General features: G+C 41.8%; 2 protein-coding genes across 3 annotated transcripts in view; both read right to left on the reverse strand.

Annotated features, from left to right (window-relative positions):
* The window catches only part of LOC139570233 (vesicle-fusing ATPase), a 48,091-nt gene extending 36,579 nt beyond the window's left edge, over nt 1-11,512 (reverse strand). The window contains exon 1 of one of the 2 annotated variants that reach the window (XM_071391937.1): nt 11,388-11,512. In XM_071391937.1, coding sequence (XP_071248038.1) covers nt 11,388-11,399 — 12 coding nt within the window. In that variant the 5' untranslated portion in view covers nt 11,400-11,512. The remainder of the gene's footprint in view (nt 1-11,387) is intronic. The other variant, XM_071391938.1, reaches the window with a different exon arrangement.
* A 6,634-nt stretch (nt 11,513-18,146) lies between these two features.
* LOC139570235 (26S proteasome non-ATPase regulatory subunit 11B-like) lies at nt 18,147-25,331 on the reverse strand. Its single transcript, XM_071391942.1, has 13 exons — nt 25,173-25,331; nt 24,321-24,422; nt 23,469-23,665; nt 23,218-23,275; nt 22,734-22,928; nt 20,980-21,124; nt 20,805-20,865; nt 20,622-20,684; nt 20,359-20,484; nt 20,211-20,246; nt 20,011-20,062; nt 19,742-19,884; nt 18,147-19,606 (listed from the first exon to the last, which is right to left on the reverse strand). Exons 1-12 carry the CDS (start codon nt 25,261-25,263, stop codon nt 19,742-19,744), a joined length of 1,269 nt encoding a protein of 422 aa, XP_071248043.1. The 5' UTR covers nt 25,264-25,331; the 3' UTR covers nt 18,147-19,606.
* Nucleotides 25,332-26,040: the final 709 nt, after the last annotated feature.

Consider the following 26,040-nt stretch of genomic DNA (forward strand, 5'->3'; position numbering starts at 1 on the left):
CCATGAAAGCAATTAAGTGTGTCCTTCTCTTAGCAACCTAATTCTTCAAGCCAACTCTCCTTGAATAGTCCAACAAGAAGCAGCTCGCAGGGGGCTATCCCTATGGTGCAATTCTCATATCAATACCTTTCATGCTAGCCCAAAACTTTGGAGAAATGGGCTAGTGACTAAACTGTTGTGACAACACTAAGAAAATAATACAATTATAAACCACTGCATGGCAGTCATATGTTTTTCAGTACAATTATAAGAAAACATCTCTGTGTAGTGTGATTAGTGACATTTACTATTAAATCCAACCCAATACCATTTGAAAACACTATACAGTGTGTGTTTGGGACTCTTACCATTGAAAACCCTTAGAGACCATAACATTGAAACCAGTAGAACTGCTATAGACTAATAATTTGTTTGTTCACCAAACACACAGGGGCGGTTTCCTGTTCACAGATTAAGCCTAAGAGAAGGACAAACTAAATTGCTTTCATGGAGGACTGGCTTGAATTGTGAGGATGACCACAATGTATATTTATCATGAGCAAAAGCTATTGGTTTTCTACCCAAAGTCAGTTGCGTAAAGTACTTAAGTAAAAATACTTTAAAGTACTACAAGCCCCGTCAACTTTAATGGGGGCCTGTTCGGCCCGCCTTTTCCTGTAGTCCACGATCAGCTCCTTTGTCTTGCTAACATTGAGGGAGAGGTTGTTGTCCTGGCACCACACTGCCAGTTCTCTGACCTGTTCTCGTTGTCGGTGATCAGGCCTACCACTGTTGTGTCGTCAGGAAACTTAATGATGGTGTTGGAGTCGTGTTTGGCCACGCAGTCGTGGGTGAACAGGGAGTACAGGAGGGGACTTAGTACACACCCCTGAGGGGCCCCAGTGTTGAGAATCAGCGTGGCAAACGTGTTGTTGCCTACCCTTACCACCTGGGAGCAGCCCATCAGGAAGTCCAGGATCCAGTTGCAGAGGGAGGTGTTTACTCTCAGGATCCTTAGCTTAGTGATGAGCTTTGAGGGCACTATGGTGTTGAACGTTGAGCTGTAGTCAATGAACAGCATTCTCACATAGGTGTTCCTTGTGAGAGGTGGGAAAGGGCAGTGTGAAGTGCGATTGCGATAACGTTATCTTTGGATCTGTTTGGGCGGTATGTGAATTGGAGAGGGTCTAGGGTATTTTTATTTTACCTTTATTTAACTAGACAAGTCAGTTGGAAGTTTACATACACTTAGGTTGGAGTCATTAAAACTCGTTTTTCAACCACTCCACAAATTTCTATAGTTTTGGCAAGTCGGTTAGGACATCTACTTTGTGCATGACACGATTTTTCCAACAATTGTTTACAGACAGATTGTTTCACTTATAATTCACTGTATCATAATTCCAGTGGGTCAGAAGTTTGAGCGGCCTTTCAGGTTATGTCGATATAGGACTCGTTTTACTGTGGATAAAGACACTTTTGTACCTGTTTCCTCCAGCATCTTCACAAGGTCCTTTGCTGTTGTTCTGGGACTGATTTGCACTTTTCACACCAAAGTACGTTCATCTCTAGGAGACAGAATGCACCTCCTTCCTGAGCGGTATGACAGCTGCGTGGTCCCATGGTGTTTATACTTGCGTTCTATTGTTTGTACATGTGAATGTGGTACCTTCAGGCATTTGGAAATTGCTCCCAAGGATGAACCAGACTTGTGAAGGTCTACAATTTTTTTTCTGAGGTCTTGGCTGATTTCTTTTGATTTTCCCATGATGTCAAGCAAAGAGGCACTGAGTTTGAAGGTAAGCCTTGAAATACATCCACAGGTACACCTCCAATTGACTCAAATTATGTCAATTAGCCTATCAAAAGCTTCTAAAGCCATGACATAATTTTCGGGATTTTTGCAAGCGTAAATAATCGATAAAATTTAAGACGGAATAGACCGTGTTCAATAGCGGATAAAATGAAAGTGGAGCGAGCGCTAGGTCGCGCACCCCATACACAACAGTACACTAGACTTGACACTCGGTCTGAGCAGCCGTACTTCTTCATTACTCAAAAGAAAAACATCAACCAATTTCTAAAGACTTGACATCTAGTGGAAGCCCTAGGAACTGCAACCAGATGCCTCAGAAATCTAGATTCCCATAGAAATTCAATTGAAAACAGTCACCTCAACAACAACAAAATTCTGGATGTTTTGTCCTCGGGGTTTCGCCTGCCAAATAAGTTCTATTATACTCACAGACATAATTTTAACAGTTTTATAAACTTTTGAGTGTTTTCTATCCAAATCTATCTATATATATATCCTAGCTTCTGGGCCTGAGTAGCAGGCAGTTTACTTTGGGCACGCTTTTCATCCGGACGTGAAAATACCGCCCCCTATCCCAAACAGGTTAAAGGCACAGTCAACTTAGTGTATGTAAAATTCTGACCCACTGGAATTGTGATACAGTGAATTATAAGTGAAATAATCTGTCTGTAAACAATTGTTGGAAAAATTACTTGTGTCATGCACAAAGTAGATGTCCTAACCGACTTGACAAAACTATAGTTTGTTAAACAAGAAACTTGTGGAGTGGTTGAAAAACGAGTTTTAATGACTCCAACATAAGTGTAGGTAAACTTCCGACTTCAACTGTATGTTGCAAGACTATAGAATCTATAGGGAGCATTTATGACTACATAAACTACTGAGACTATAGACACAGAGACTATAGATATGCGAGACTATAGATACTATAGAGAGTTTAGATACTGTAGAGACTATGGCGACTGTAGAGAAAATAGAGGAAACGCATCAGTGATACATATGACAGAAGAAGGCTAGAGCTAGTCTTAGAGAGAAGCCTAGAGCAAGGGCTAGTACTAAGTGAATGTGGATGTGAAAGTTGTGTGATTGTGAGATATGACATATTAAGCTGATTGATATTTGGATTACAAGAGATTGAAATATGGATAATAAACTGATTCAAAATTGTATTACAAGAGATTGAAATGTAGCTATAACGTACTGAGTGAATGAGAGCTGTCAGGGGACTAGCTCCAGCGTGAATGTGGAGTGAAGTGTGAGCTGAGTTTTTCAATCTATGACGTTATGTAGTGGTTCCATCCATCACGGCCCATCGTAGTCTGGGACTACTAATAATAGCTGGAGTGTAATTGAGCACGGGTGTTGTTGTATATGTATAGGAAGTAGCGTTCTATAGGCATTTTTGTGAATTGTCTATGTGGTCTGGGACCACTGTAACATAGTCTCTGGTAGGCTAGAGAACCGTTGAAGATACATATGGTGCATAGATCCATATGGAGTGGTGTGGATGTAAATACCTTAAGTATAGTTATATATGTAAAATAATGAATAGCCCAAACAGTTCTGTGAGCTGAGTTTTTTTTTATTTATAACGTTATCTATGGTTATTATATATGCTTAGGAAGTAGGGGCAAGTCTTAGGAGAAGGCTAGAGTGAGGGCAGGAGAGGCCCCACTGACAACTGTCTGTAGGCATTTATAAGAAGTGTCTACGTGGTCGAGAACCATTGGGAACTGTTGAAGATACATATGGTGTCCACTACCGCCCATCGATCTACAGGTAGTGAGCACTGACAGGCGAAGCCATTGAAAAGTTTGAGAGGGTAACAGCTGAGATGGGTAAAGGCTGTAACAATGTTCATTGATACCCCCGGACACTGAGATTTCCTCGAGAACATGATATGTGTACCTCTCGGGCTGTGATCGTTGCTGGTGGTGTGGATGTGAATAACTAAAGACTTATAATGTTATATAGGGATTCTGTAAGGAGATATGAAAGAAGAGTGTATTATTTCAGAATATGCTGTTAAACAGAACACTCGAGTGAATATTTAAACCCCTGTATAAATAGAACACTGGTGTAGAGGAGGAATTTGTGATATAACACAAATGGTTACTAGAGATAAAGTAACATAATATTGAGTATAATGGATTACTAGAGATCTGACGAGGAAGCAATAGAAAAAAAAATAATAATATACAACTTGCACACCCACACGTAGACGTACGTAAGTGGTGTAAAAAGTATTCTGAGAAATATTCAGTGGTCCCTTTATGGATCATTTGATGAAGATAAGGTTAAAGCATTGTACAGGACTTGACTTACCCCTAACTGCACCGGCAATCTGTGGATGAACGCCATGCACAAAGACTAACAAAAACAACGTATTTTTATTTTAGCCCCTTTTTCACCCAATCTGTGGATGAACGCCATGCACAAAGACTAACAAAAACAACGTATTTTTATTTTAGCCCCTTTTTCACCCAAATTTCATCATATCCAATTACGATCTTGTCTCATTGCTGCAACTCCCCAACAGGCTTGGGAGAAGCGGAGGTTAAGTCATGTGTCATCCGAAACATGACCCGCAAAACCGCGCTCCTTAACACCCGCCCGCTTAACCCGGAAGCCAGCTGCACCAAGGTGTCGGAGGAAACACTGTTCAACTGACGACTGAAGTCAGCCTGCAGGCGCCCGCTTGATCAGGCAAGTAAAGCCTAACCCGGACGACGCTGGGCCAATTGAGCAATGCCCTATGGGATCCCCGGTCATGGCCATAGCCTGGGATCGAACCCGGGTCTGTAGTGACGCCTTAGACCGCTGCGCCACTCTGGAGTCCTAGACAAAACAACGTTTAAATGAATTATCTGAAATCTGGTTCACATTTGCTGTACTCCTATTCTTGTTAATTAGTTCCAACTTGTCTTTCTTAAGCCTGTCTGAAGACAGTTTCAAATCTCACCCTCTGCTGTTGTATTACAAAAGTACATGTGGTGAACCAAATAAGAGTAGCACCTAGATGAATGAATGACAACCTTCTTATCCCTCATTTGTTTCCATACTACTTGTAGGTCTTCGATCCCTGATATCCTTCAACCCTGATCTTATTCTCTCGATATTAGCTAAAAATGCCAACATCGGAATCGACCGATGTCTAGTTTAACGCCGATGTTAAAAACCGATGTCAAAGCTACCGTGCATACCTATATGACGCAATGACGCCACATAAAATGTTGCACTACACGTGCAACACAGCATTCCTAACCTAGCCCACAATGTCTGCTGTGTGGATCAAGCAGTCAACAAGTCGAGCAGTCATACAGAACATTTCAGCGAGACAACTCAAAGGTGAAATCCATTAAAGTCAAGATAATGGAAATCATTGCCCTTGACAATCAACCATTCTCTGTCGTGGGTGATGTTGGCTTTCGCCGACTGGTCGAGCACCGGTACACACTAGCAAGTGCGCTATTTTTCAGATGTTGCCCAACCGGAGTTACACAGTAATAGTGTTACTGGTATTAGCTTCACGACATACATACTATGGAAAGCCATTTGGCTCTTTGCGTGTCAAAAAATATACAGTAGCACTGTCAAAGCTCTACAAAAAAAGTATGCAAACACGCAAACCCCGGAAACGAATGATGCGTTTACAATACCGCATTGGTAATAAAGCATAATTTGTTCGACCGCAACTTCTGGGGTTGCTAGCTTTAGCTTGGTACCTAGCTAGCACCATTACAACCAGCCTGAAAACAATAGAGTAGAAACTGCAGTCATTTTCATTATTCTTAGCAATGATTTAGGAATGCTTGTGAGTAAGTATTAGCAAGGTTGCCACTTGTTGTTCGCCTATTGAAATGTAACTTCAGTTCATGAAAATAAATAGCTAGCCAGCTACTTAACCCTGTTGCCCAAAGCTAACGTTATAAGCAGCCAGCTAACTTCATCTGGCTAGTGAGGCTCGACCGGGCCGGTTTATGTGTTGTGAAGCTAGCCACAATAAGATTTAGGCACAATAGTGGAATTTGCGGTTTGCCTTCAAAATAAAATTATGTCATTGACAGTGATGCAAATTAATACAAAATAGTAGACTTAAGCCATACTTTTATTTTGAAGGCTAACCGCAAAGTCCACTATTGTGGCTAATCCTTATTGTGGCTAGCTTCACATAGATTGGTCCAACCACCATTAATCAAACAAGAACGGTCTAATAAATTAGGGTTATTTTAGATGATGACACCTAGCTATATAGTTAGCTAGCTAACTATAGCTAATGAAACAGATTGTGCCATTTTGCTATGTTTTTGGGGAATAAAATTGTTTGCATCTATGAGCTAGCTAGCTTTATTTTATGACCAGCACTGTAGGTGCGCGAGACAACTTTACCAGCATCATAGCATACGTATCGATGAATCGTTGTGACATGAAATACGAGTGATAGTGTAATCAATGTGTGATAACTACGTAAAAAATGTATGAACATTTTTATGTGACGTGCAGTCATATTCAAGTCCTGATTGGTCAAAGAGTGTTATTTGACGTGTATCTTTTTTGACACACAAAGACCCAAATGGCGTTCCATAGAAATCCTGGTTGAGAATGAAACGACTGAACAAATGAACAACGAAACAGCACAGCAAATAAGTGAAAGAAATAGGTTTTGATTATGTTTTACTGGTAATGGGGACATACGTCCCTGATGAAGCTGGGCCAATTGTGCACCGCCCTATGGGACTCCCGATCATGGCCGGAAGTGATACAGCCTGGATTCGAACCACAAACTGTTGTTACGCCTCTTGCCTACGACCGCTGCGTCCATGTGTGTGTGTTAACTATTTAACTGTACTAGAATGCTAAAAAGGCCGCTAAAATTTTAAATATTGGTTATCGGTATAATTTTTATTGGCAAGGAAAATATTGAATATCGGTATCAGCCAAAAATGTAATATCGGTTCATCACTCATTTCAATCCAAAAAATGGAAGTGGGCTTAATGTTTACGGGGCCTTAATAGGTACACTTACCACATATGCTGAAAACTTAATGGAAAACTGTGTGGAATACTGAGCTGAGTTGGCTGACAGGAGCAAATCTCTAGGGCTTTTCCCCCTCTAAGGCAAAGAAAGACTTTCTAATGATGTGTGGAACACTAAGAGCACAGTTTTAACTAACAATTAAGTTATTGTAAGTTGCAGATTTAGTTAAGGGAATTCTTCACATTCTTTTGAAATGTAATCAGCTCAAAATGAATAGAAAAAACCTACAGGAAAAACTACATGTGAACAAGACTCTGCTTGATTTAAGTACAGTTAACTGCCAAAATAAAGAACCAACATAAAGTGTCTGAATAGGGCGTTGGGCCACCACGAGCCAGAACAGCTTCAATGCATCTTGGCATAGATGGTACAACTGTCTGAAGGTCTATTGGAGGGATGCAACAAAATTCTTCCACGAGAAATTCCATTATTTGGTGTTTTGTTGAAGGCGTTGCTTAAACAGGTGCGATGATTTTCAATGCCCGTGTGCAGATGATAAACTGTTTCCACTCGATTCCAAGGCCAGAAAAAGTCAAAATTCTCTATCGTAAAAATTAATGAAAACAAAAAGTAGCCTTTTGGTCATAATAAACACGGGTGAAATTAGCATAAGGGGGGGGGGGGGCTATTGTTTCTGTTTTTGAGGAAGGAGACTTCACTTCCTTCCTTTCCAGAACAGAAAAATGTACTGAACGCAGCCAGGCATTCCCCCCAGAAGTAAAACGGGAAATGACAAACTTCCGCAAGATAATTTTACTTCTGGGTAAAAGATCAACGTAATATGAATAAGTAGGATATGAACTATTATTTTTGGTAAAAAAGGAAATTAGTGATGGGTGATTGCTCAAGCAATTATCCTATTCTTGCAGACAGTTATGCTGACATCTGCAGCAGGGGCCCCAGTCACATCATAACATTATGTTATCCACAGATTCCACACATTACAGTCAACGATGAATCTCCATTTCATATGTGCTACAGTGCCACTGTCAGTCAGTGGATACCTAGATGGCTAGCTAGTCCACATTGTTCATAGAGCTAGAGCCAAAGTGGAAAGCTCTAGGTAACGTTAAATTACATCTGGACTTCGCTATCGGTTGTGCCTCTTTCCCAGCAGTTGGCTATTTCAATGTCACTTCCCTGCTGGTACTAGTCATCAAATCAAATCAAGTTTATTTTATATAGCCCTTCGTACATCAGCTAATATCTCGAAGTGCTGTACAGAAACCCAGCCTAAAACCCCAAACAGCAAGCAATGCAGGTGTAGAAGCACGGCGGCTAGGAAAAACTCCCTAGAAAGGCCAAAACCTAGGAAGAAACCTAGAGAGGAACCAGGCTATGAGGGGTGGCCAGTCCTCTTCTGGCTGTGCCGGGTGGAGATTATAACAGAACATGGCCAAGATGTTCAAATGTTCATAAATGACCAGCATGGTCAAATAATAATCAGGAGTAAATGTCAGTTGGCTTTTCATAGCCGATCATTAAGAGTATCTCTACCGCTCCTGCGGTCTCTAGAGAGTTGAAAACAGCAGGTCTGGGTCAGGTAGCACGTCCGGTGGACAGGTGTGTGTGGGCATGGGAGTATCTACACTAGAGTACGTGGACACCCCTTCAAATTAGTGGATTTGGCTATTTCAGCCACACCCGTTGCTGACAGGTGTATAAAATCAAGCACACAGCCATGCAATCTACATAGACAAACATTGACAGTAGAATGACCCGTACTGAAGAGCTCAGTGACTTTCAAATTGGCCTCTCCAACAGTTCAGTTTGTCAAATTTATGCCCTGCAAGAGCTGCCCCGATCAACTGTCCATGCTGTTATTGTGAAGTGGAAACGTCTAGGAGCAACAACGGCTCAGCCGTATAGTGGTAGGCCACACAAGCTCACAGAACGGGACCGCCGAGTCCTGAAGTGCATAGTGCGTAAAAATCCTCTGTCCTCGGTTGCAACTCTCACTACTGAGTTTCAAAACTGCCTCTGGAAGCAACTTCAGCACAATAACTGTTTTCGGAAGCTTCATGAAATGGGTTTCCATGGCCGAGCAGCAGCACCCAAGCTTAAGATCACCATGCGCAATGCCAAGTGTCGGCTGGAGTGGTGTAAAGCTCGCCACCATTGGACTCTGGAGCAGTGGAAATGTGTTCTCTGGAGTGATGAATCACGCTTCACCATCTGGCAGTTCAATGGACGAATCTGTGTTTGGCGCATGCCAAGAGAACACTACCTGTCCCAATGCATAGCGCCAACTTTAAAGTTTGGTGGAGGAAGTACAATGGTATGTGGCTATTTTTCATGGTTCGTGCTACCCCTTAGTTCCAGTGAAAGGAAATCTTAACGCTACAGCATACAATGACATTCTAGACGATTCTGTGCTTCCAACTTTGTGGCAACAGTTTGAGGAAGACACTTTCCTGTTTCTGTATTACAATTCCATACAGAAATGTTTTTTGGAGATCGGTGTGGAAGAACTTGATTGGCCTGCACAGAGCACTGACCTCAAAATGAATTGGAACACCGACTGCGAGCCAGGGCTAATCGCCCAACATCAGTGCCCAACCTCACTCATGCTCTTGTGGCTGAATGGAAGCAGATCCCTGCAGTAATGTTCCAACATCTGGTGGAAAGCTTTCCCAGAAGAGTGGAGGCTGTTATAGCAGCAGAGGGGGGACCAACTCAATATTAAAGCCCAAGATTTTGGAATGAGCTGTTCGACGTGCAGGTGTCCATATACTTTTGGCCATGTAGTGTACCTAGCAAGACTGGTCATAAAAGCTAGTCAACAAGTTAGCCAGCTGTTAAACCTTGGCAGGCGAGATTTAGCTTAGCTCGATGTATCCTTTCATACTGCGCTGGCTTAGTTAGCTACTATTACTATGAGGTTTCCTTGTTGAGACCGGTTAGAGATAAGACAGAGATATACTATTTGAGTGTATTGTATTGTACAGTGGCATGGTAGCCAGCCCCCCAAAATATCAAGAAGAAAATACAAAATAAATGTATTTTGTCTCTCTGTGTTTCAAAATGTTCCTGCAATTCGCAAGGCTGAATGTATCTCACCGGAGAAAAAATCAGAGCGAGCGAAACAGCGCCCCTCTATCTCAGTATGTGTAGCCCATCTATCTTATGCTGTCTGGTCAAAATTAGTATGACATTGTTGCCGCCCATAGCATTGAATGCAAGGGAAGCCAGCTACCATTTGGCCTCCCTTGATTAAAAAAATAAAAAAATAATAGCCAATCACCATTGAGCTAAACTGATTGAGCTCAACTGTGAATGGTCTTGGCACACCAACTACAACAAAAAATGTCAAGGGAAGCCAGTTTGGATGTGGCTTCACACCAAGCACATCAAAAGCAAAACGACATTTACAGAAAAAAATTGAATTGTTGCATCATGTTGTGTCCTTGTCCTCCGTTGGCTACCTAGCTAGCTAAAATTGTCCCTTTCCTAAATTACCCATGGATGGAGATAGGGATTTGAACTTGTGGTTTTACCTACTTCTCCGTACTGATTATAACGGCGATTCGGATCCAACAATAAATTCAAACATTGTGCGCCTTGCCAGAGAGGGTGGAAGTTCAATATATAGCTAGATGTAGTAGGCTAACACTAATGTTAACTAGCTGGCCTGGCGCACCGTTGCCCATGAAAGGAAGTTAGGCCAGCGAGCAAGCATTTTAGCCTAGGATAACAAAAACGAAGTGTTTATGACAGTCATAGACCGGTTCGGCGACATGAAAGACAGGATGGCATTCATTGGCGTCTCTCTACAAGTAGGGTGAGTGAACATGTTTTTTTCTACTTGCATGCACACACACACACAGAGAGAGAGAGAGAGAAATCAGTACCATGGACAGCTACATCATATTAGTTTACATTGATTGGCCCAAATAGTTTTTGGTATATTTTAGTCGTCACTGTATTAGAATAAGCATAGGTGATTTGATGATGTTGAAATATTGAAGTTGAAATGGTGCTGGAATAGTGGAGGCAGCTCCTGTTTTCTTTGCGACTTGCGGTAACTCTCCATGGTTCAATCCATAGTTGTTTAAGTAGTCTGACAAATGCTACATGCGGTTGTGGACTTCACCGGACAGATGTTGTTTTGTGATGAAACAACGGTGTGGTTGAAGTTATTCTGCCACTGTGTCTTATTGCCTCGACTTTAGGTCTATATCACGGTGGCAAGGCATATGAACTAACAGGTTACAGAGTAAACAACGCAATTATCACAACACATAGGTTGTAATATGGCTTTATTTTTCTGGCTTCCCCAGTTATTTTACCCACGCACCGGTACTTGTATTGTGTCGCTAGCTAGTTAGATATTGCATGGCTTGCAGTCATTGAGGTATGCTCACAGTGGACACTGGTCATAAAATAATCGGTCTTCCGGGCTAAGATTTGAATTACGTAAATTACTCTGCCACACAGGCTAGTGAGTTGGAGGTAGTAGCAGATGCTAAAAAATCATTAAAACACAGCATTGTTATCATTCTCGCCAATGTGTAAATATGTTTAACTAAAGCCATTTATTTAAAGGAAACTCACCCGGCCGGCCATCTTGGTGTTTGTTGTCGTTTTTCAAATGCAATTCAGCATAAAAGTTCCCAACAGTGCTGACAGCACAACCGTGCGTTGAACTCCACTACAGGCTTGAAAAATGGAGTGGGCGGGATCGACGTTGCTTATGAAGTGATGTCATCACGTACACGTTGGCGACGAAATCTTTGACCAGATACTCAAGTGGCCACTCTAACAATGAAAAAAATAAAATAAAAATGGAAGTCGGGAGGCAAGATCAAGTGGGACCATTCTAGCCAATGAGGGGGCAGATACGTGTTGCATAAAAGGCACAAATCTGATATAAAGTGCGTTTTTTTCAAAGTTGCCGGGAATTCACGTGTCCTATTTATAGCAGTACATTTTTATTTGTATTTATTTAACCTTTATTTAACTAGGCAAGTCAGTTAAGAACAAATTATTATTTACAATGATGGCCTACCTAAAGGAAAAAGACCTCCTGCGGAGACGGGGGCTGGGATAAAAAAAAATTAAAAAAGAATAAATAACATATAAATAAAGGACAAAACACACATCACGCCAAGAGAGACAACACAACACTACATAAAGATAGACCTAAGACAAAAACATAGCAAGGCAGCAACACAAAACATAGTACAATCATTATTGGGCACAGACAACAGCACAAAGGGCAAGAAGGTAGAGACAATACATCACACAAAGCAGCCACAACTGTCAGTAAGAGTGTCCATGATTGAGTCTTTGAATGAAGATATTGAGATAAAACTGTCCAGTTTGAGGGTTTGTTGCAGCTTGTTCCAGTCGCTAGCTACAGCGAAGTGAAAAGACGAGCGACCCAGGGATGTGTGCGCTTTGGGAACCTGGCAGAACGGGTGTTGTATGTGGAGGATGAGGGCTGCAGTAGATATCTCAGATAGGGGGGAGTGAGGCCTAAGTGGGTTTTATAAATAAGCATCAACCAGTGGGTCTTGCGATGGGTATACAGAGATGACCAGTTTACAGAGGAGTATAGAGTGCAGTGATGTGTCCTATAAGGAGATTTGGTGGCAAATCTGATGGCAGAATGGTAAAGAACATCCAGGCGCTCGAGCGCACCCTTACCTGCTGATCTATAAATTATGTCTCCGTAATCTAGCATGGGTAGGATGGTCATCTGAATCAGGGTTAGTTTGGCAGCTGGGGTGAAAGAGGAGCGATTACGATCGAGGAAACCAAGTCTAGATTTAACTTTAGCCTGCAGCTTTGATATGTGCTGAGAGAAGGACAGTGTACTGTCTAGCCAAACTCCCAAGTACTTGTATGAGGTGACTACCTCATGCTCAGAGGTAGTAATCACACCTGTGGGGAGAGGCACATTCTTCTTACCAAACCACTTTACCTTTGTTTTGGAGGTGTTCAGAACCAGGTTAAGAGTACAGAAAGCTTGTTGGACAACAAGAAAGCTTTGTTGTAGAGCATTTCAAACAAAATCCGGGGAGGGGCCAGCTGAGTATAAGACTGTATCATCTGCATATACATGGATGAGAGAGCTTCCTGCTGCCTGAGCTATGTTGTTGATGTAAATTGAGAAGAGCGTGGGGCCTAGGATTGAGCCTTGGGGTACTCCCTTGGTGACAGGCAGTGGCTGAGACAGCAGTTTTCTGACTTCATACACTGCACTCTTTAAGAGAGGTAGTTAGCAAACCAAGGCAAAGACCCCTCAGAGACACCAATACTCCTTAGCCGGCCCACAAAAATGGAATGGCCAAGTCAATAAAAATAGCAGCACAACATTGCTTAGAATCAAGGGCAATGGTGACATCATTGAGGACCTTTAAGGTTGCAGTGACACATCCATAACCTGAGCGGAAACCAGATTGCATACCAGAGAGAATACTATAGACATCAAGAAAGCCAGCCAGTTGATTATTGACACATTTTTCCAACACTTTTGATAAACAGGGCAAAATAGAAATATCAAGTTTATTTTATATAGCCCTTCGTACATCAGCTAATATCTCGAAGTGCTGTACAGAAACCCAGCCTAAAACCCCAAACAGCAAGCAATGCAGGTGTAGAAGCACGGCGGCTAGGGAAAACTCCCTAGAAAGGCCAAAACCTAGGAAGAAACCTAGAGAGGAACCAGGCTATGAGGGGTGGCCAGTCCTCTTCTGGCTGTGCCGGGTGGAGATTATAACAGAACATGGCCAAGATGTTCAAATGTTCATAAATGACCAGCATGGTCAAATAATAATCAGGAGTAAATGTCAGTTGGCTTTTCATAGCCGATCATTAAGAGTATCTCTACCGCTCCTGCGGTCTCTAGAGAGTTGAAAACAGCAGGTCTGGGACAGGTAGCACGTCCGGTGGACAGGTCAGGGTTCCATAGCCGCAGGCAGAACAGTTGAAACTGGAACAGCAGCAAGGCCAGGTGGACTGGGGACAGCAAGGAGTCATCAGTCCACCTGACCCGGTAGTCCTGACGCATGGTCCTAGGGCTCAGGTCCTCCGAGAGAGAGAAAGAAAGAGAGAAGGAGAGAATTAGAGAGAGCATACTTAAATTCACACAGGACACCGGATAAGACAGGAGAAGTACTCCAGATATAACCAACTGACCCTAGCCCCCCGACACATAAACTACTGCAGCATAAATACTGGAGGCTGAGACAGGAGGGGTCAGGAGACACTGTGGCCCCATCCGATGATACCCCCGGACAGGGCCAAACAGGAAGGATATAACCCCACCCACTTTGCCAAAGCACAGCCCCCACACCACTAGAGGGATAACTTCAACCACCAACTTACCATCCTGAGACAAGGCCGAGTATAGCCCACAAAGATCTCCACCACAGCACAAACCAAGGGGGGGCGCCAACCCAGACAGGAAGATCACGTCAGTAACTCAACCCACTCAAGTGGGACGGCATGAAAGAGCACCAGTAAGCCAGTGACTCAGCCCCTGTAATAGGGATAGAGGCAGAGAATAGGCCTATAATAGGCCTAGAGGCAGAGAATAGGCCTATAACAGTTAGGATCAGCTTGATCTCCCCCTTTAAATAAAGGACGAACCGGGGCTGCCTTCCAAGCAATGGGAACCTCCCCAGAAAGGAGAGACAGGTTAAAAAGGTCAGAGATTGGCTTGGCGATGATAGGGGCAGCAACCTTAAAGAAGAAAGGGTCTAAACCATCTGACCCAGATGTTTTTGGGGGTCAAGTTTCAGGAGCTACTCTAGCACCTCAGACTCAGTGACTGCCTGTAAGGAGAAACTTTGTAGCGGGGCATTCCTAACAACCTAAGCATTACGGAACATATATTCGATCAAATAAGCCTCACATATTAAATAAACCATTACATTTTTGGGGACCAAATTCGACACTATAATTGAGCTTCATACAAACAATCCGCTTGGTGAGAAAAAAAGAAGAAACACCACATGCAGATTTTGGGCCCAGTTATCCCTCTCGCTTCACCTCTTCCTCTCTGTACAAACCCACTGGGCATCTTTGCCAGTAATTCACAGGTACAATAAGTACATTTATCCAGTGGTGTAAATTGCTTAAGAAAAACTACTTTCAAGTACTACTTAAGTATTTTGGGGTGAATATGTACTCTACTTTACTATTGACATTTTTGACAACTTTTACTACATTCCTAAAGAAAAGAATGTACTTTTTACTCCATACATTTTCCCTGACACCCAAAAGTACTTGTTACATTTCGAATGCTTAGCAGGACAGGAAAATTGTCCAATTCATGCACTTCTCAAGAGAACATCCCTGGTCATCCCTACTGCCTCTGATCTGACTGACTCACTAAAAACAAATGCTTAGCTTGTAAATTATGTCTGAGTGTTGGAGTGTGCCCATGGCTATCCTTTTTTTTTTTTTTTTTTTTTTTTTTTTTTAAATACAATTATCCCATCTGGTTTGTTAGTATAAGGAATGTGAAGTGATTTATACTTTTACTTTTGATACTTAAGTATATTTTAGCAATTACATTTACTTTTGATACTTAAGTATATTTAAAACCAAATACTTTAAAATTTTTACTCAAGTAGTATTTTACTGGGTGACTTCCACTTTTACTTGAGTCATTTTCTATTAAGGTACTTTTACTCAAGTATGACAATTGGGTACTTTTTCCATCACTGCATTTATCCCAGGTGTGCACATTAATAATGAACAATTAAACAATCTAATCTGTTGATAATTAGCTGCTTTTAACACACACAAACAAAAATCTATATATTGTACATTATAAACTGGCTGGTTCGAGCCCTGAATGCTGATTGGCTGAAAGCTGTGGTATATCAGACAGTATACCATGCGTATGACAAAACTTTACTTTTTACTGTTCTAATTACATTGGTAACCCGTTTATAATAGCAATAAGGCACCTCAGGGGATTGTGGTATATGGCCAGTATACCACAGCTAAGGGCTATCTCCAGGTGCTCTGCGTTGCGCATGAATGCTGATTGGTTAAAAGTGCATCCCAACTGGTGTCTATTTAAACAATAAGGCCCGAGGGGGTGTGGTATATGGCCAATATACCACAGCGAAGGGCTGTTCTTATGCACAACGCAAAGCGGAGTGCCTGGACACAGTCCTTAACCGTGGTATATTGGCCATATATCACAAACCCCCAAGTTGCCTTATTGCTATTATAAACTGGTTACCGACGTAATTAGAGCAGTAAAAATACATGTTTTGTTATACCCGTGGTATACGGTCTGATATACCACGGCTGTTAGCCAATCAGCATTCAGGTCTCGAACCACCCAGTTTATAATACACAAATTACCACCGGCTAAATCTGACATTAAAATGGCTATTTACTTTGTTCCATCTGAATGCGCAATCCACTGTCTCATCAGCCTAGGCAGGGAAGTTATAAACTTGATCTCCACTATAAAAAGCATCTAGACTATCTCACATTTCTTTTAGACTAACATTTAGTTTTCAACAGAGGAGATTTGTATAAACCTTATTGTCTGTCTCGCCGACATTTTCAACATTGTTTCAACATTCAAATTATATCTACAACTGTCCCATAGTAATGAAAGTGTAGGGGTCGGGACGAGAGAGAAGCAGGCAGGCAGCGTTTCTCAGCCAGTCGAAATCATGAATCAGCTGGCATCATTTTTATGGATATATACAGAGAAATGTCAATTGAAAACAGGTCAAACTAAACGAAGTGCAGCTAGTTTGCAGTCTTTCCAGCTTCAGTTCTAAGTTATTGTGTTAGCTGTGTTGTTGGCTAGCTCCTCTGAACAACAGTGTCCTGACGAGAGAGCACATTTTCTATGCCAGGCGAAATCGTGCCTCATTAGCTCATTGTTATGGATGTCTCCAAATAAATGTCAGACGTGTAATATTCATATGTGTCAACAAGACAAGACGAAAACAGCTTAAACAAACTTTGCGGTTATTCTGGCTGCACTTTTTGACGTGACTGTAAATTAGCCGTAGTTGGCTAGCTAGCAAGCAAGGGATAAGAACGTTGCCAGTCAGTATGACATGGTCGCGTCACTAGCAACCCTATATTTGTGTCGGGACTATACCTTGTGGAAGGATGAAATAGTACGAATACATTAACCAAAATAACGGTTTTAATTAAAATATCTCGATCATAATTTGAATATGTTGGTAACCCGTTGTATAAAAGTGATAATGCTCTCGAAGCCGGTGTTTGTTGGATATATTGGCACGGTTTGCCGAACAACACCCGTGCCAATATATCCAACAAACACGGCTTCTCGGGCATGATCACGTAACTACCACACCCCCTCTTTCAGTAATGTGAATTTCCAAGTTTGCAACTATACAAATGTTCAGAGAAAAGTCAAATGGAAAAGTGAATACCTTATTGCAAATAGGCTGATCCATTGATCATCACTAATCCATCATCAAAACGCTAAAACAGAAGTGAGAACTCAAACATTTTTGGAAAAAAATGAGATTTATTTTGAACTCATCTGAACATCAGATATACTCGGTAATTGTTGGTCAGCAAGAACCGTTTGTACATTTGATATTGATGTGTATAGAAATCCAAAACAAGCAACAATACTTTTTTGGGTTTGGAAAACTGGGTGAAGCGGTTGGATGGCTTTAGGGGCTATATTACATACCTGTCAAATATACATTTAAAAATAAAAATACACAAAAGTTGCTTTTGAGGGGCCAAGGTAGATGTGTTATATCTACTCTATTTTTCATAAAAATGTTGGACACTTTCTGTAAACAGTAAAATAGGTCCATCATGTTTCTGCTCGATGTTATACCTACATGTACATGACATCTATTCACCTCAAGCTTTTAGTTTAAAATTACATTGGCAAAATAGTTTGTCTCAAAATTTATGGATTTACACATATGTAACAGATAAACAGAGATGTGGACATCCTTGAAATGGGACTTCCACTAGTGAAAGTGTTTAATGGCTGTGCTTTTTGTCAACATACTGAAACACTGAAATGTTTCACTGACAACAAGAGGGGAAAAAGCTTGATTTCACTTCTGTGCAGTTTATGGCACTTTAATATTGGAGAACTCTGGTGCACAAGAAACAGAAGTCATGAACTCTACGTAATGATGAACCGTCTGAACCAAGACTTGAGCGAAAACAGAATATCATGGTCTTATCCAGTGCATAAACACCATGTCAGAATCCAAAACCTTCCCTTTTCAACTCAATGACTACGTTTCATTTCACAAACAGGTTCATAAAATGTTTACATTGTACATCTGTAAAAAAAACTAAAAAAACAAAACAATCCAAAGCTGTCATTGAAATTGCGTTTTAATGCCCTTTGGGACGAGGCCATTTTCCAACACAGGAACATTTGCCCAACAGGAGTAAAGACAATACAGAATGCCATCAGTTCTCCTATACAGTATTCATAACCCTCTAATGCAGTTCACAACATGGTAATCCCAGAGTTGATTGGACAGGGATTCTTCCTACTGCATACACTTCTCTTCCCTTTAATTTTACAGTCTCCTTCCTACCCAGTAAGCAACTAGGAGGAATTCATTATTCACCACCCAGTTGAAGCTGCTAGTCCCAGCAGACATTTACTTCCAAGGCCTTGGTCTATTAGACCTTAATTTCTACACTGGAATCTAAATCAACTGAAGTCAGTTATCCAACAACGGGCACCCAACATCCTACCCCTATTACCTCAGCACAAGAGCACATCAGAGGGCTAAAATGGCCCAATTGAACTTGACCAAGGTCAGTGATATTTTTTCCAAGAGGCAGACAAAATCCTTAAAAATACAAAATATTTATTTTTGAAAATGACAAATGAAACGAAACAATTGTTGTTTGGTTACTAGCATACCACACTAGGGCTAGGCAATAACAATGGATAATCGTTCACTTGGGTTCAGACAGACGCTCAGAGGCAAATCAATAAATCTCACATTTCTGCACCCCTAAATTATGTTGCAGCCAAACTTTGAGGCAGAGGACCGAAAAGGGGCCACTGGCATTGTGAAATGGCATCCATTCTGCTCTATGTACTTAATTAAGAAGGGGACAAATAGTGTCAGCCAATTTATTTTAGTTACAAAACAAACACAATCTGAATGAAGTGAGGTTGACAATCATTTGAAATGTCATGAAGGGGAATTGGACTGACTGTTGGCATGGATATGATGAGAACAGCAAGAGCTAGAGGGAGCTCTTTGACCAAATGTTACTGCCGGGATATCCCAATATTTTCTAACCTACCTTCAACTAGCTAAAAACCATGTGCTTTAGAAAGATATGAACAGAGAGGGGGGGAAAAAAGAGACCGCCTTGACCAAAAGCCTTGTCCCTGCATGTAAAAGAAGCGGGATTGGTGGCGCTCGCTTGTGGTCGATATTGCACCTTCGTGGGTGGTAACGGAGTCAGCTGGAGGCTTTATAAGCCCAATCTTTATTCTACAGGAGATAAACGTATATTTATCTTAATATTTTATTGTGGTTGTACAATATTCCCTGATGGCCTGCTGTGGCCGATGAGATTAACAGAATCCTAAAAGAACAACAAAAAAAAACAAAAAAAACAAAAAAAGAGAAGAGATTATGAAATTGTCCATTGAGGGGGAACTTTCATGAGGGGGAACCGGGAATCCTGTTTTTGTTGCAGTTTGTTGTGGGACTTGTTGTTTTGTCACTCTCCCTTGTCCCTTTCTTAAAATGTTACACACGCTGGTCACACACACATCCGCCACTGTGGTCTCGCCATTTGTTCTGAGGACGAGAAAGACACAAGATCTACAAGTAAGCACAGTGGTTTAAAAAGTATTCCTTTGCTGTTTGAAAGGATGCAGTGAGTTGTGCAATCTGACAGAACATGTGACATGTGTCTCTCTCGAGGAGCCCTACCTATGTTAGCTTCTTCGCTTTGTTGTAAAGCGAGTCCACAACTTTGCTCATGTTCTGAATAGTTTCCAGGGCCGCGCCATAAGTCTTGTCAACAGGTGGCTCGTCAAATATGATCAAGACACCCTCGCCTTGGTCCAGGATCCCTATAATTAGACATACAGGCATTTTAGACTACATTTACATTTCACTGAACGAAAGAAGCGTAACACAAGTAGAGGTATGATACAGTCGTTTATACCAGGCGTGTACCAACCAAACCGGCAATTTACCATGAAACTTCTTGTCCAGGATCATCTGTGACAATTTCCTCTCGACATCCGCCTGAGGGAAATTAAACATATCCACTGATTACTGACAACATTGAGAGCTGTACATGTTTCACGGGATAGAAGACTTCCGATGTATCAATCTTGTACCACAGGACTGAATACTTCAAATATGAAGATATTAAAGAAGAAACCACCATTACCTTTGAAAGTTTGATGAGACCTGATATGTGTTCAATCTGGAAAAGATCAACGCCATAAAGGATTACGATTTAGGGGTGGTTAGCCTTATCTAAAAATAAAAATCCTACATCGAGCAATATTAACGGTACCCGGATGAACGAGCTGTACCTGTACTCTGGAGAAGGGTTCGATGACACGGATAAGGTTCCCTTCCAGCAGGTTGTCATACAGCGTGGCCAGGTGGGTTCTGATGATGGGGTCGTCCCTCAACTCTGCTTTGTATTCCGTAAGGGCCTAGAAAGATAAAGGGAGGAATAGGAGGAGAGAAAGAGAAGAGGGTTAGAAGGGAGGATACAAATGGGCCTGGCACAATAGAGATCCTCAGAGAAACAAACATAGCAGCAACAATGAGGGCTAAAGGAAGGTCTTACCTTTTCAAAGTCGGCTAATGATCTGTTCTTGCTGGCTTGTGCAACGCATTTCAGTGCGTCCGTCTGCAGAGTGAGGGAGGAAGCGACCACGGTCAGCCAGGTACCAACCAATTTAAACGTATTACACAATGCAAATTGAGAAAGACCGCCCAACTGCCCCCCACAAAAATCGAGGGTTCTTACTTGTCGGCCCGCATGCCGCAGGGCCAGTTTTCCGCTAATCAGGGACTGCACCTCTTCTGGTCTGAAAGAGAACAGCAACAGAGGGTCAAGCAAGTCGGAACACATCAAAGCTGCCCCAAGCCATACCTGTATGCTTCATATCATTGCAACACAGCTAGGAGGTAGTATCACTTACAGGCTGAGCATGATCTTGCAGAGCAGCATGTATTTGAGACCAGTGATGGCTTTAGGGTGGTCGATGGAGTCGTAGCCCTCGAAGGCCTCAAAGAAGTAGGAGTAGGCAGTCTTCCAGTCCTTCTCCGAAGCCGCGTGGACGATCCCTGCAGGGGAGGAAGCATGGTGAGTCATTCACACTAAGCATGGCACTTTTCCACCTTAACACACAGCTCTTCTTCATTTGAATCAGTAAACTAATATTGGGTGTTACAAATGAAGACAGTAGCTAGTTTTCCATCCAATTAGCAACAGAGTTTCGTGTGAATATTCCCAAATCTGCATCAATAGAATGAGCATTTTCCCACCAGAGATGTGTTTCCATCAAATGAACTTGACGAGAAAAGGCTGTGGGGGATGACGTAGTGCACATAAAAATAACTTTTGCTGTTAAATTTCCATGTACCGAATAAAAAATACAATTTAAATGGGTTTGTCGCATTTTTAACTCTACTGATGGTTTTGTTCGAAAAATGTCGTGTTATATGTATTTATTAGGATCCCCACTAGTAACAGCTAGTCTTACTGGGGCCCAAAACATAAAGACATCACAGACAAAATACTTTATAATTTAATATGCCCACTCTGATCTTGGCACGTGCGTTCTAGCCAACAGCTCGCAGATACAGTAGAAAATAGCCTACTACATGAGATTATTATTGACAAAAAAGTTTGTTATTTGTCAAATGCCAGCCAAATAAATATAAATAAATGTTTTGTCAGATACACCAGATAGATACAGTGAAATGTGTTGTTTTACAGGGTCAGCCATAGTATTACAGCGCCCCTGGAGTAAATCAGGGTTAATTAAGTGCCTTGCTCAAGGGCACAGACCGATTTTTCACCTTGTCGGCTCGTGGTCCCGTGTGGCTCAGTTGGTAGAGCATGGCGCTTGCAACGCCAGGGTTGTGGGTTCATTCCCCACGGGGGGACCAGGATGAATATGTATGAACTTTCCAATTTGTAAGTCGCTCTGGATAAGAGCGTCTGCTAAATGACTTAAATGTAAATGTAAAAGGGTATTCGAACCAACAACCTTTCAGTTTCTGGCCCAATGCTCTAACCGCTAGGCTACCTGCCGCACTAAGCATCAATCGTTATGTCACCAGAATTAGACCCTGAATATTTATTGAAAAAGAGCATCAAACTAATCACTGTGCACTTTCACCAACCTGTGAAGTTCATAACTTATTTCATCTGTAGCCTGAATGTTTTCCTTAGTCTTACTGGGAAGTCCACACAAACAACATATCGCGCGACTACAAGGTTACTTCGATATGATAGTTATTATAGCATTTCCAACGCCATTTCTCACGTTAATTAATTTTACTGACACAAAAAGATCCCACCTTGTCTAGCGTATTTTGTTTTGTCGACATTTGGAAAGTTTACAGAAATATTTTCTGTTTCCACCAGGCCTGTCGTGACATTTTCTATCCAATATGTACTTTACTCATAAAAAGTCTGGATGGAAACCTGATTAATGACTCGTTGAAATGTCTGGTAAATGGATAAACACTGTGCACATAAGCCCTCTTACTGATTGATTTACAGTTCCATAGATTTGATCAGTTGAACAAAACACATACAAGAGCTCTGAGTGGATGCTATTCTGTTGTTTCTGCCAAAACAACAGCATAATCTACCATTGGTTTCTAAGCCGTTGAGGAACACTGTAGGGAGGCTTTGGATGGAGGCTCGTTCACTGGGACTGACCTGACATCATGTCCAGGGCGGCCTGCAGTTTGGGGGGACAGTAGATTCCATTGGCCGTGGTGCGGGCGGAGGTGAGGGCGGCGCGGGCCTTGGGCAGGTTACTAAGCGCGTGGTACGTCTTGCTCTCCTGCAGCTGCACCTCCACCAGCAGCGCCTTGTCGTCCATCTTCTTCAGCTCATGGAGCAACTGGGTGCCTGAACACCAGAGAAACAATCTAATGGTAATTTAGAAGACACTTATCCAAAGTGCCTTACAGTGGAGATACCACAGCTTCTGTATACAGTATGTGGTCCACAACCCTGGTGTTGAGGGATATCAAAGTTCAATGTCGTCATGACTCGAATTGTTTGACTCCCCATCACAAAGCTATGGGTAAACATATCCAAGCATTGCACAATTCTTAGCCCTCCCTGCTCAGACAGATGCTAAGCTCATTTAGCAGGGATAATATTGTCAGTCCATTCAAATGGAGCTGTCACTCACCAAGCGCCAAGGCCTCCTGGTATCTTTTGGTGTCAAAATAGAGTGAAATCAGGCGGGCCTGGAGAAAGGAGAAGAGAAATGTGACATTGCAACACTCACAGTATAGTGTAAAAATATTAATCATATCACTCTGGGGTGGTAGGAAAATGTGTTGAAAATAACCACATGAATTTCAGTCTCCAAACTAAAACATCAGAGTATAGGTACAATAGCTTGTCTTCTAGGTGAAGAAGACTCCCAGGCCAGCTTACCTCCAGAGCCTGCCTGAGGAAGGTCCTCTTCTCCACCTTGGCCCACTCAATGCATTCCAGACACAGATCCACCTCCTGGCCTGTGGCTGCCTCCATGTCCAAGAAGAGGTCCAGCAGGGAGCGGACCAGCCGGGCCGCCTTGGCCTTACTGATGGAGATGAGGAACGGCCGCACAAACTTCAGCAGACCCCCCAACTCTGGAAGAATCACCACAGCAGAAAATAGGGCTAAATGAATAGCAACAGTAAGCATATCTTGTCTACTCAATAAGCCTATCTGTCCAAGGTTCTGTTGTCTACTGTCAAACGAGTGACGTTAGCTTCATAATAAGCAGTTCTTGTGTACTACAGCAGTGGTTCCCAACCAGGGGTACTAGGACCCCAGCGTACTTGGCCTATCCACAGTGGGTACTTTATTTATTTTTATTTAACTAGGCTAGACAGTAAAGAACAAATTCTTATTTACAATGACGGCCTAGAAACAGTGGGTTAAATGCCTTGTACAGGGGCAGAACAACAGATTTTTACCTTGTCAGCATCAGGGATTCGATCCACCAACCTTTCAGTTACTGGCCCAACGCTCTAACCACTAGGCTACCTGCTTGGCTACCTACCTTGAGAAGAATCATAAGAGCATAGGCTTACTGGTAAATTGCACAAGGTGATTCTTCAGGGGTACCGTCCGGGCAGGGAAAAATTCAGTTGGTGGGACAGTAACCTCCGAAAAAGGTTGGGAACCAGTGTACTACCGAACAGTTAGGCAATGGCACATACAGTGAATCATTGTGCAGTTACTGGATGAATCACCACCAAGTTCCTCAAGTTCAACAGCCAGGCAATAGTTGAGTCTCACCTGCAGCCTGTCCTGTTTTGGCCAGGAGTGACCCCAGCTCCAGGATGCTCTGTTCTTTAACCCGAACGGATTCTTCATCACTGTCCTGGATATTTCTCCTCACTGTGGGGACAAGGAAAAATAATGCACTGATTCACATTGACTATTTAACATACACTGACAGTCTCATATTCTAAACTATTGTTTGTGTTCCTTATCGTCTTTTCGAGTTACTGTTTATCTGGATCAACAAGGCTAACAAGTCAACAGCTAACTGAGGCCCTGTGACTAAGGCAATTTTTTGGACAGCCACATGCTAGTACAAAGCTAGCTACAGAACTGTCAACAAAAGCTAGTTATCTAGCTAGCTAACCGTTAACTAACGAGAACTAAGTTAACTTAATGAACAGTGAACTTGATATCACTGTTCATTTGGTAACGTTAGCAAGCTACCTAGCTAAGTTAGCTGTCATTTTAGAGCATATAGGAAGCTATATTGTAAACACCAAAATGACATAGCTACATCAATGAACTTGAGAATTGAATGGATCTTGGTTAGCAAACTAGCTAGCTGGCTGGCTAACTAGCTATAACATAGGGTGCTTGACTAACGTTAGATAAATAGTAACGTTGAATTGTATTGCGATACTGTTTCATAAAGACAGCATAAATAGTTAGCTAGTTAACGTCTCTTTCCAGTTCACCATGGCCTAGCTAGCTAGCTAGCAACCCCACGATTCTACAGTGAGTCAGCACGACACACAAACCGGCTCTTGTCAGTGTATAAAACTGCCTTTGCGATGACTTAAATGAAGCAGAAATGCAAAAATAAGACGAGTCTTTCTCGTCTGAACGTCTACAAACATCACTTACCAATAGAATGTAGAATATCAATAGAGGCGTTACGATCCGTGCTAATAAGAGACTGAGCTCTCTGAAACTCAACCACTGCCGCAGCCGCCATCTTACCTATTCAAATGCTGCCTGCCTACAACAGTCAAGAATGCGATAGGAAATACGTAAATGAGCTACGCAGATACATCACGAGAGGGAGCCAAATATACTTTCTGGGGATTGTAGTTCAGTATTTTACATTAACCAGTTGATATACATTATAGCACAATGTTCCTATTTTGTCATGCTGACTCATCTTATCAAATAAATTGTAGCAGAATGTCATGATAATTTTACTTAAGACCACCATTCATAATTTACTGTAGGCCTACAGGCCTATTTAATCCAAAGTGGTCTGTTCATGAAATAAGTGAAAATTGAGCTGGATGATAGACTATAGGAATTTGCTGGATCATGTGTTTATTAAAATGGTAGGATGTTATGGTAAATGAATACATCCCTATTAGTTCTGTACAATGACAGCTAGACACTTAAAAACGGGATGGTGCATCAGAAGAGATTTCATCCTGCACAATTTCAAATAAATGGCCTAAATACTTTTTTTTATTTTTTATATATCAGGTTATCCCTACGCTACGTTGTTATGTATGCCCCTCGTTTTAATAGCTTAGATGCGATCGAACATGTAGGTTATTAGTAAATACAAATAGTTTCCATGTGGACATTTATTTATTGGCTAGGCCTACTTGTATTGTGTGATTGAAACAACCCTAGTCTACATGCTGAAAACCATTAATTGTTTTTCAAGAAATTGATTTCAGTTCATTGAGTGCATTGTGCTTTGAGTTCAATGTTTGTTGTGATGGGGCAGAGTTGCAAATCTGTA

Source organism: Salvelinus alpinus, chromosome 3 (assembly GCF_045679555.1).
Source record: "Salvelinus alpinus chromosome 3, SLU_Salpinus.1, whole genome shotgun sequence".
Lineage (NCBI taxonomy): Eukaryota > Metazoa > Chordata > Actinopteri > Salmoniformes > Salmonidae > Salvelinus > Salvelinus alpinus.

Coding starts and splice junctions, on each gene's coding strand:
- LOC139570235 (XM_071391942.1), bottom strand. CDS start 25,263: ATGGCGGCTGCGGCAGTGGTTGAGTTTCAGAGAGCTCAGTCTCTTATT. Junction 24,423..25,172: donor TGATATTCTACATTCTATTG/GTAAGTGATGTT, acceptor TTGTCCCCACAG/TGAGGAGAAATATCCAGGAC. Junction 20,866..20,979: donor TGCAAGATCATGCTCAGCCT/GTAAGTGATACT, acceptor GTTCTCTTTCAG/ACCAGAAGAGGTGCAGTCCC.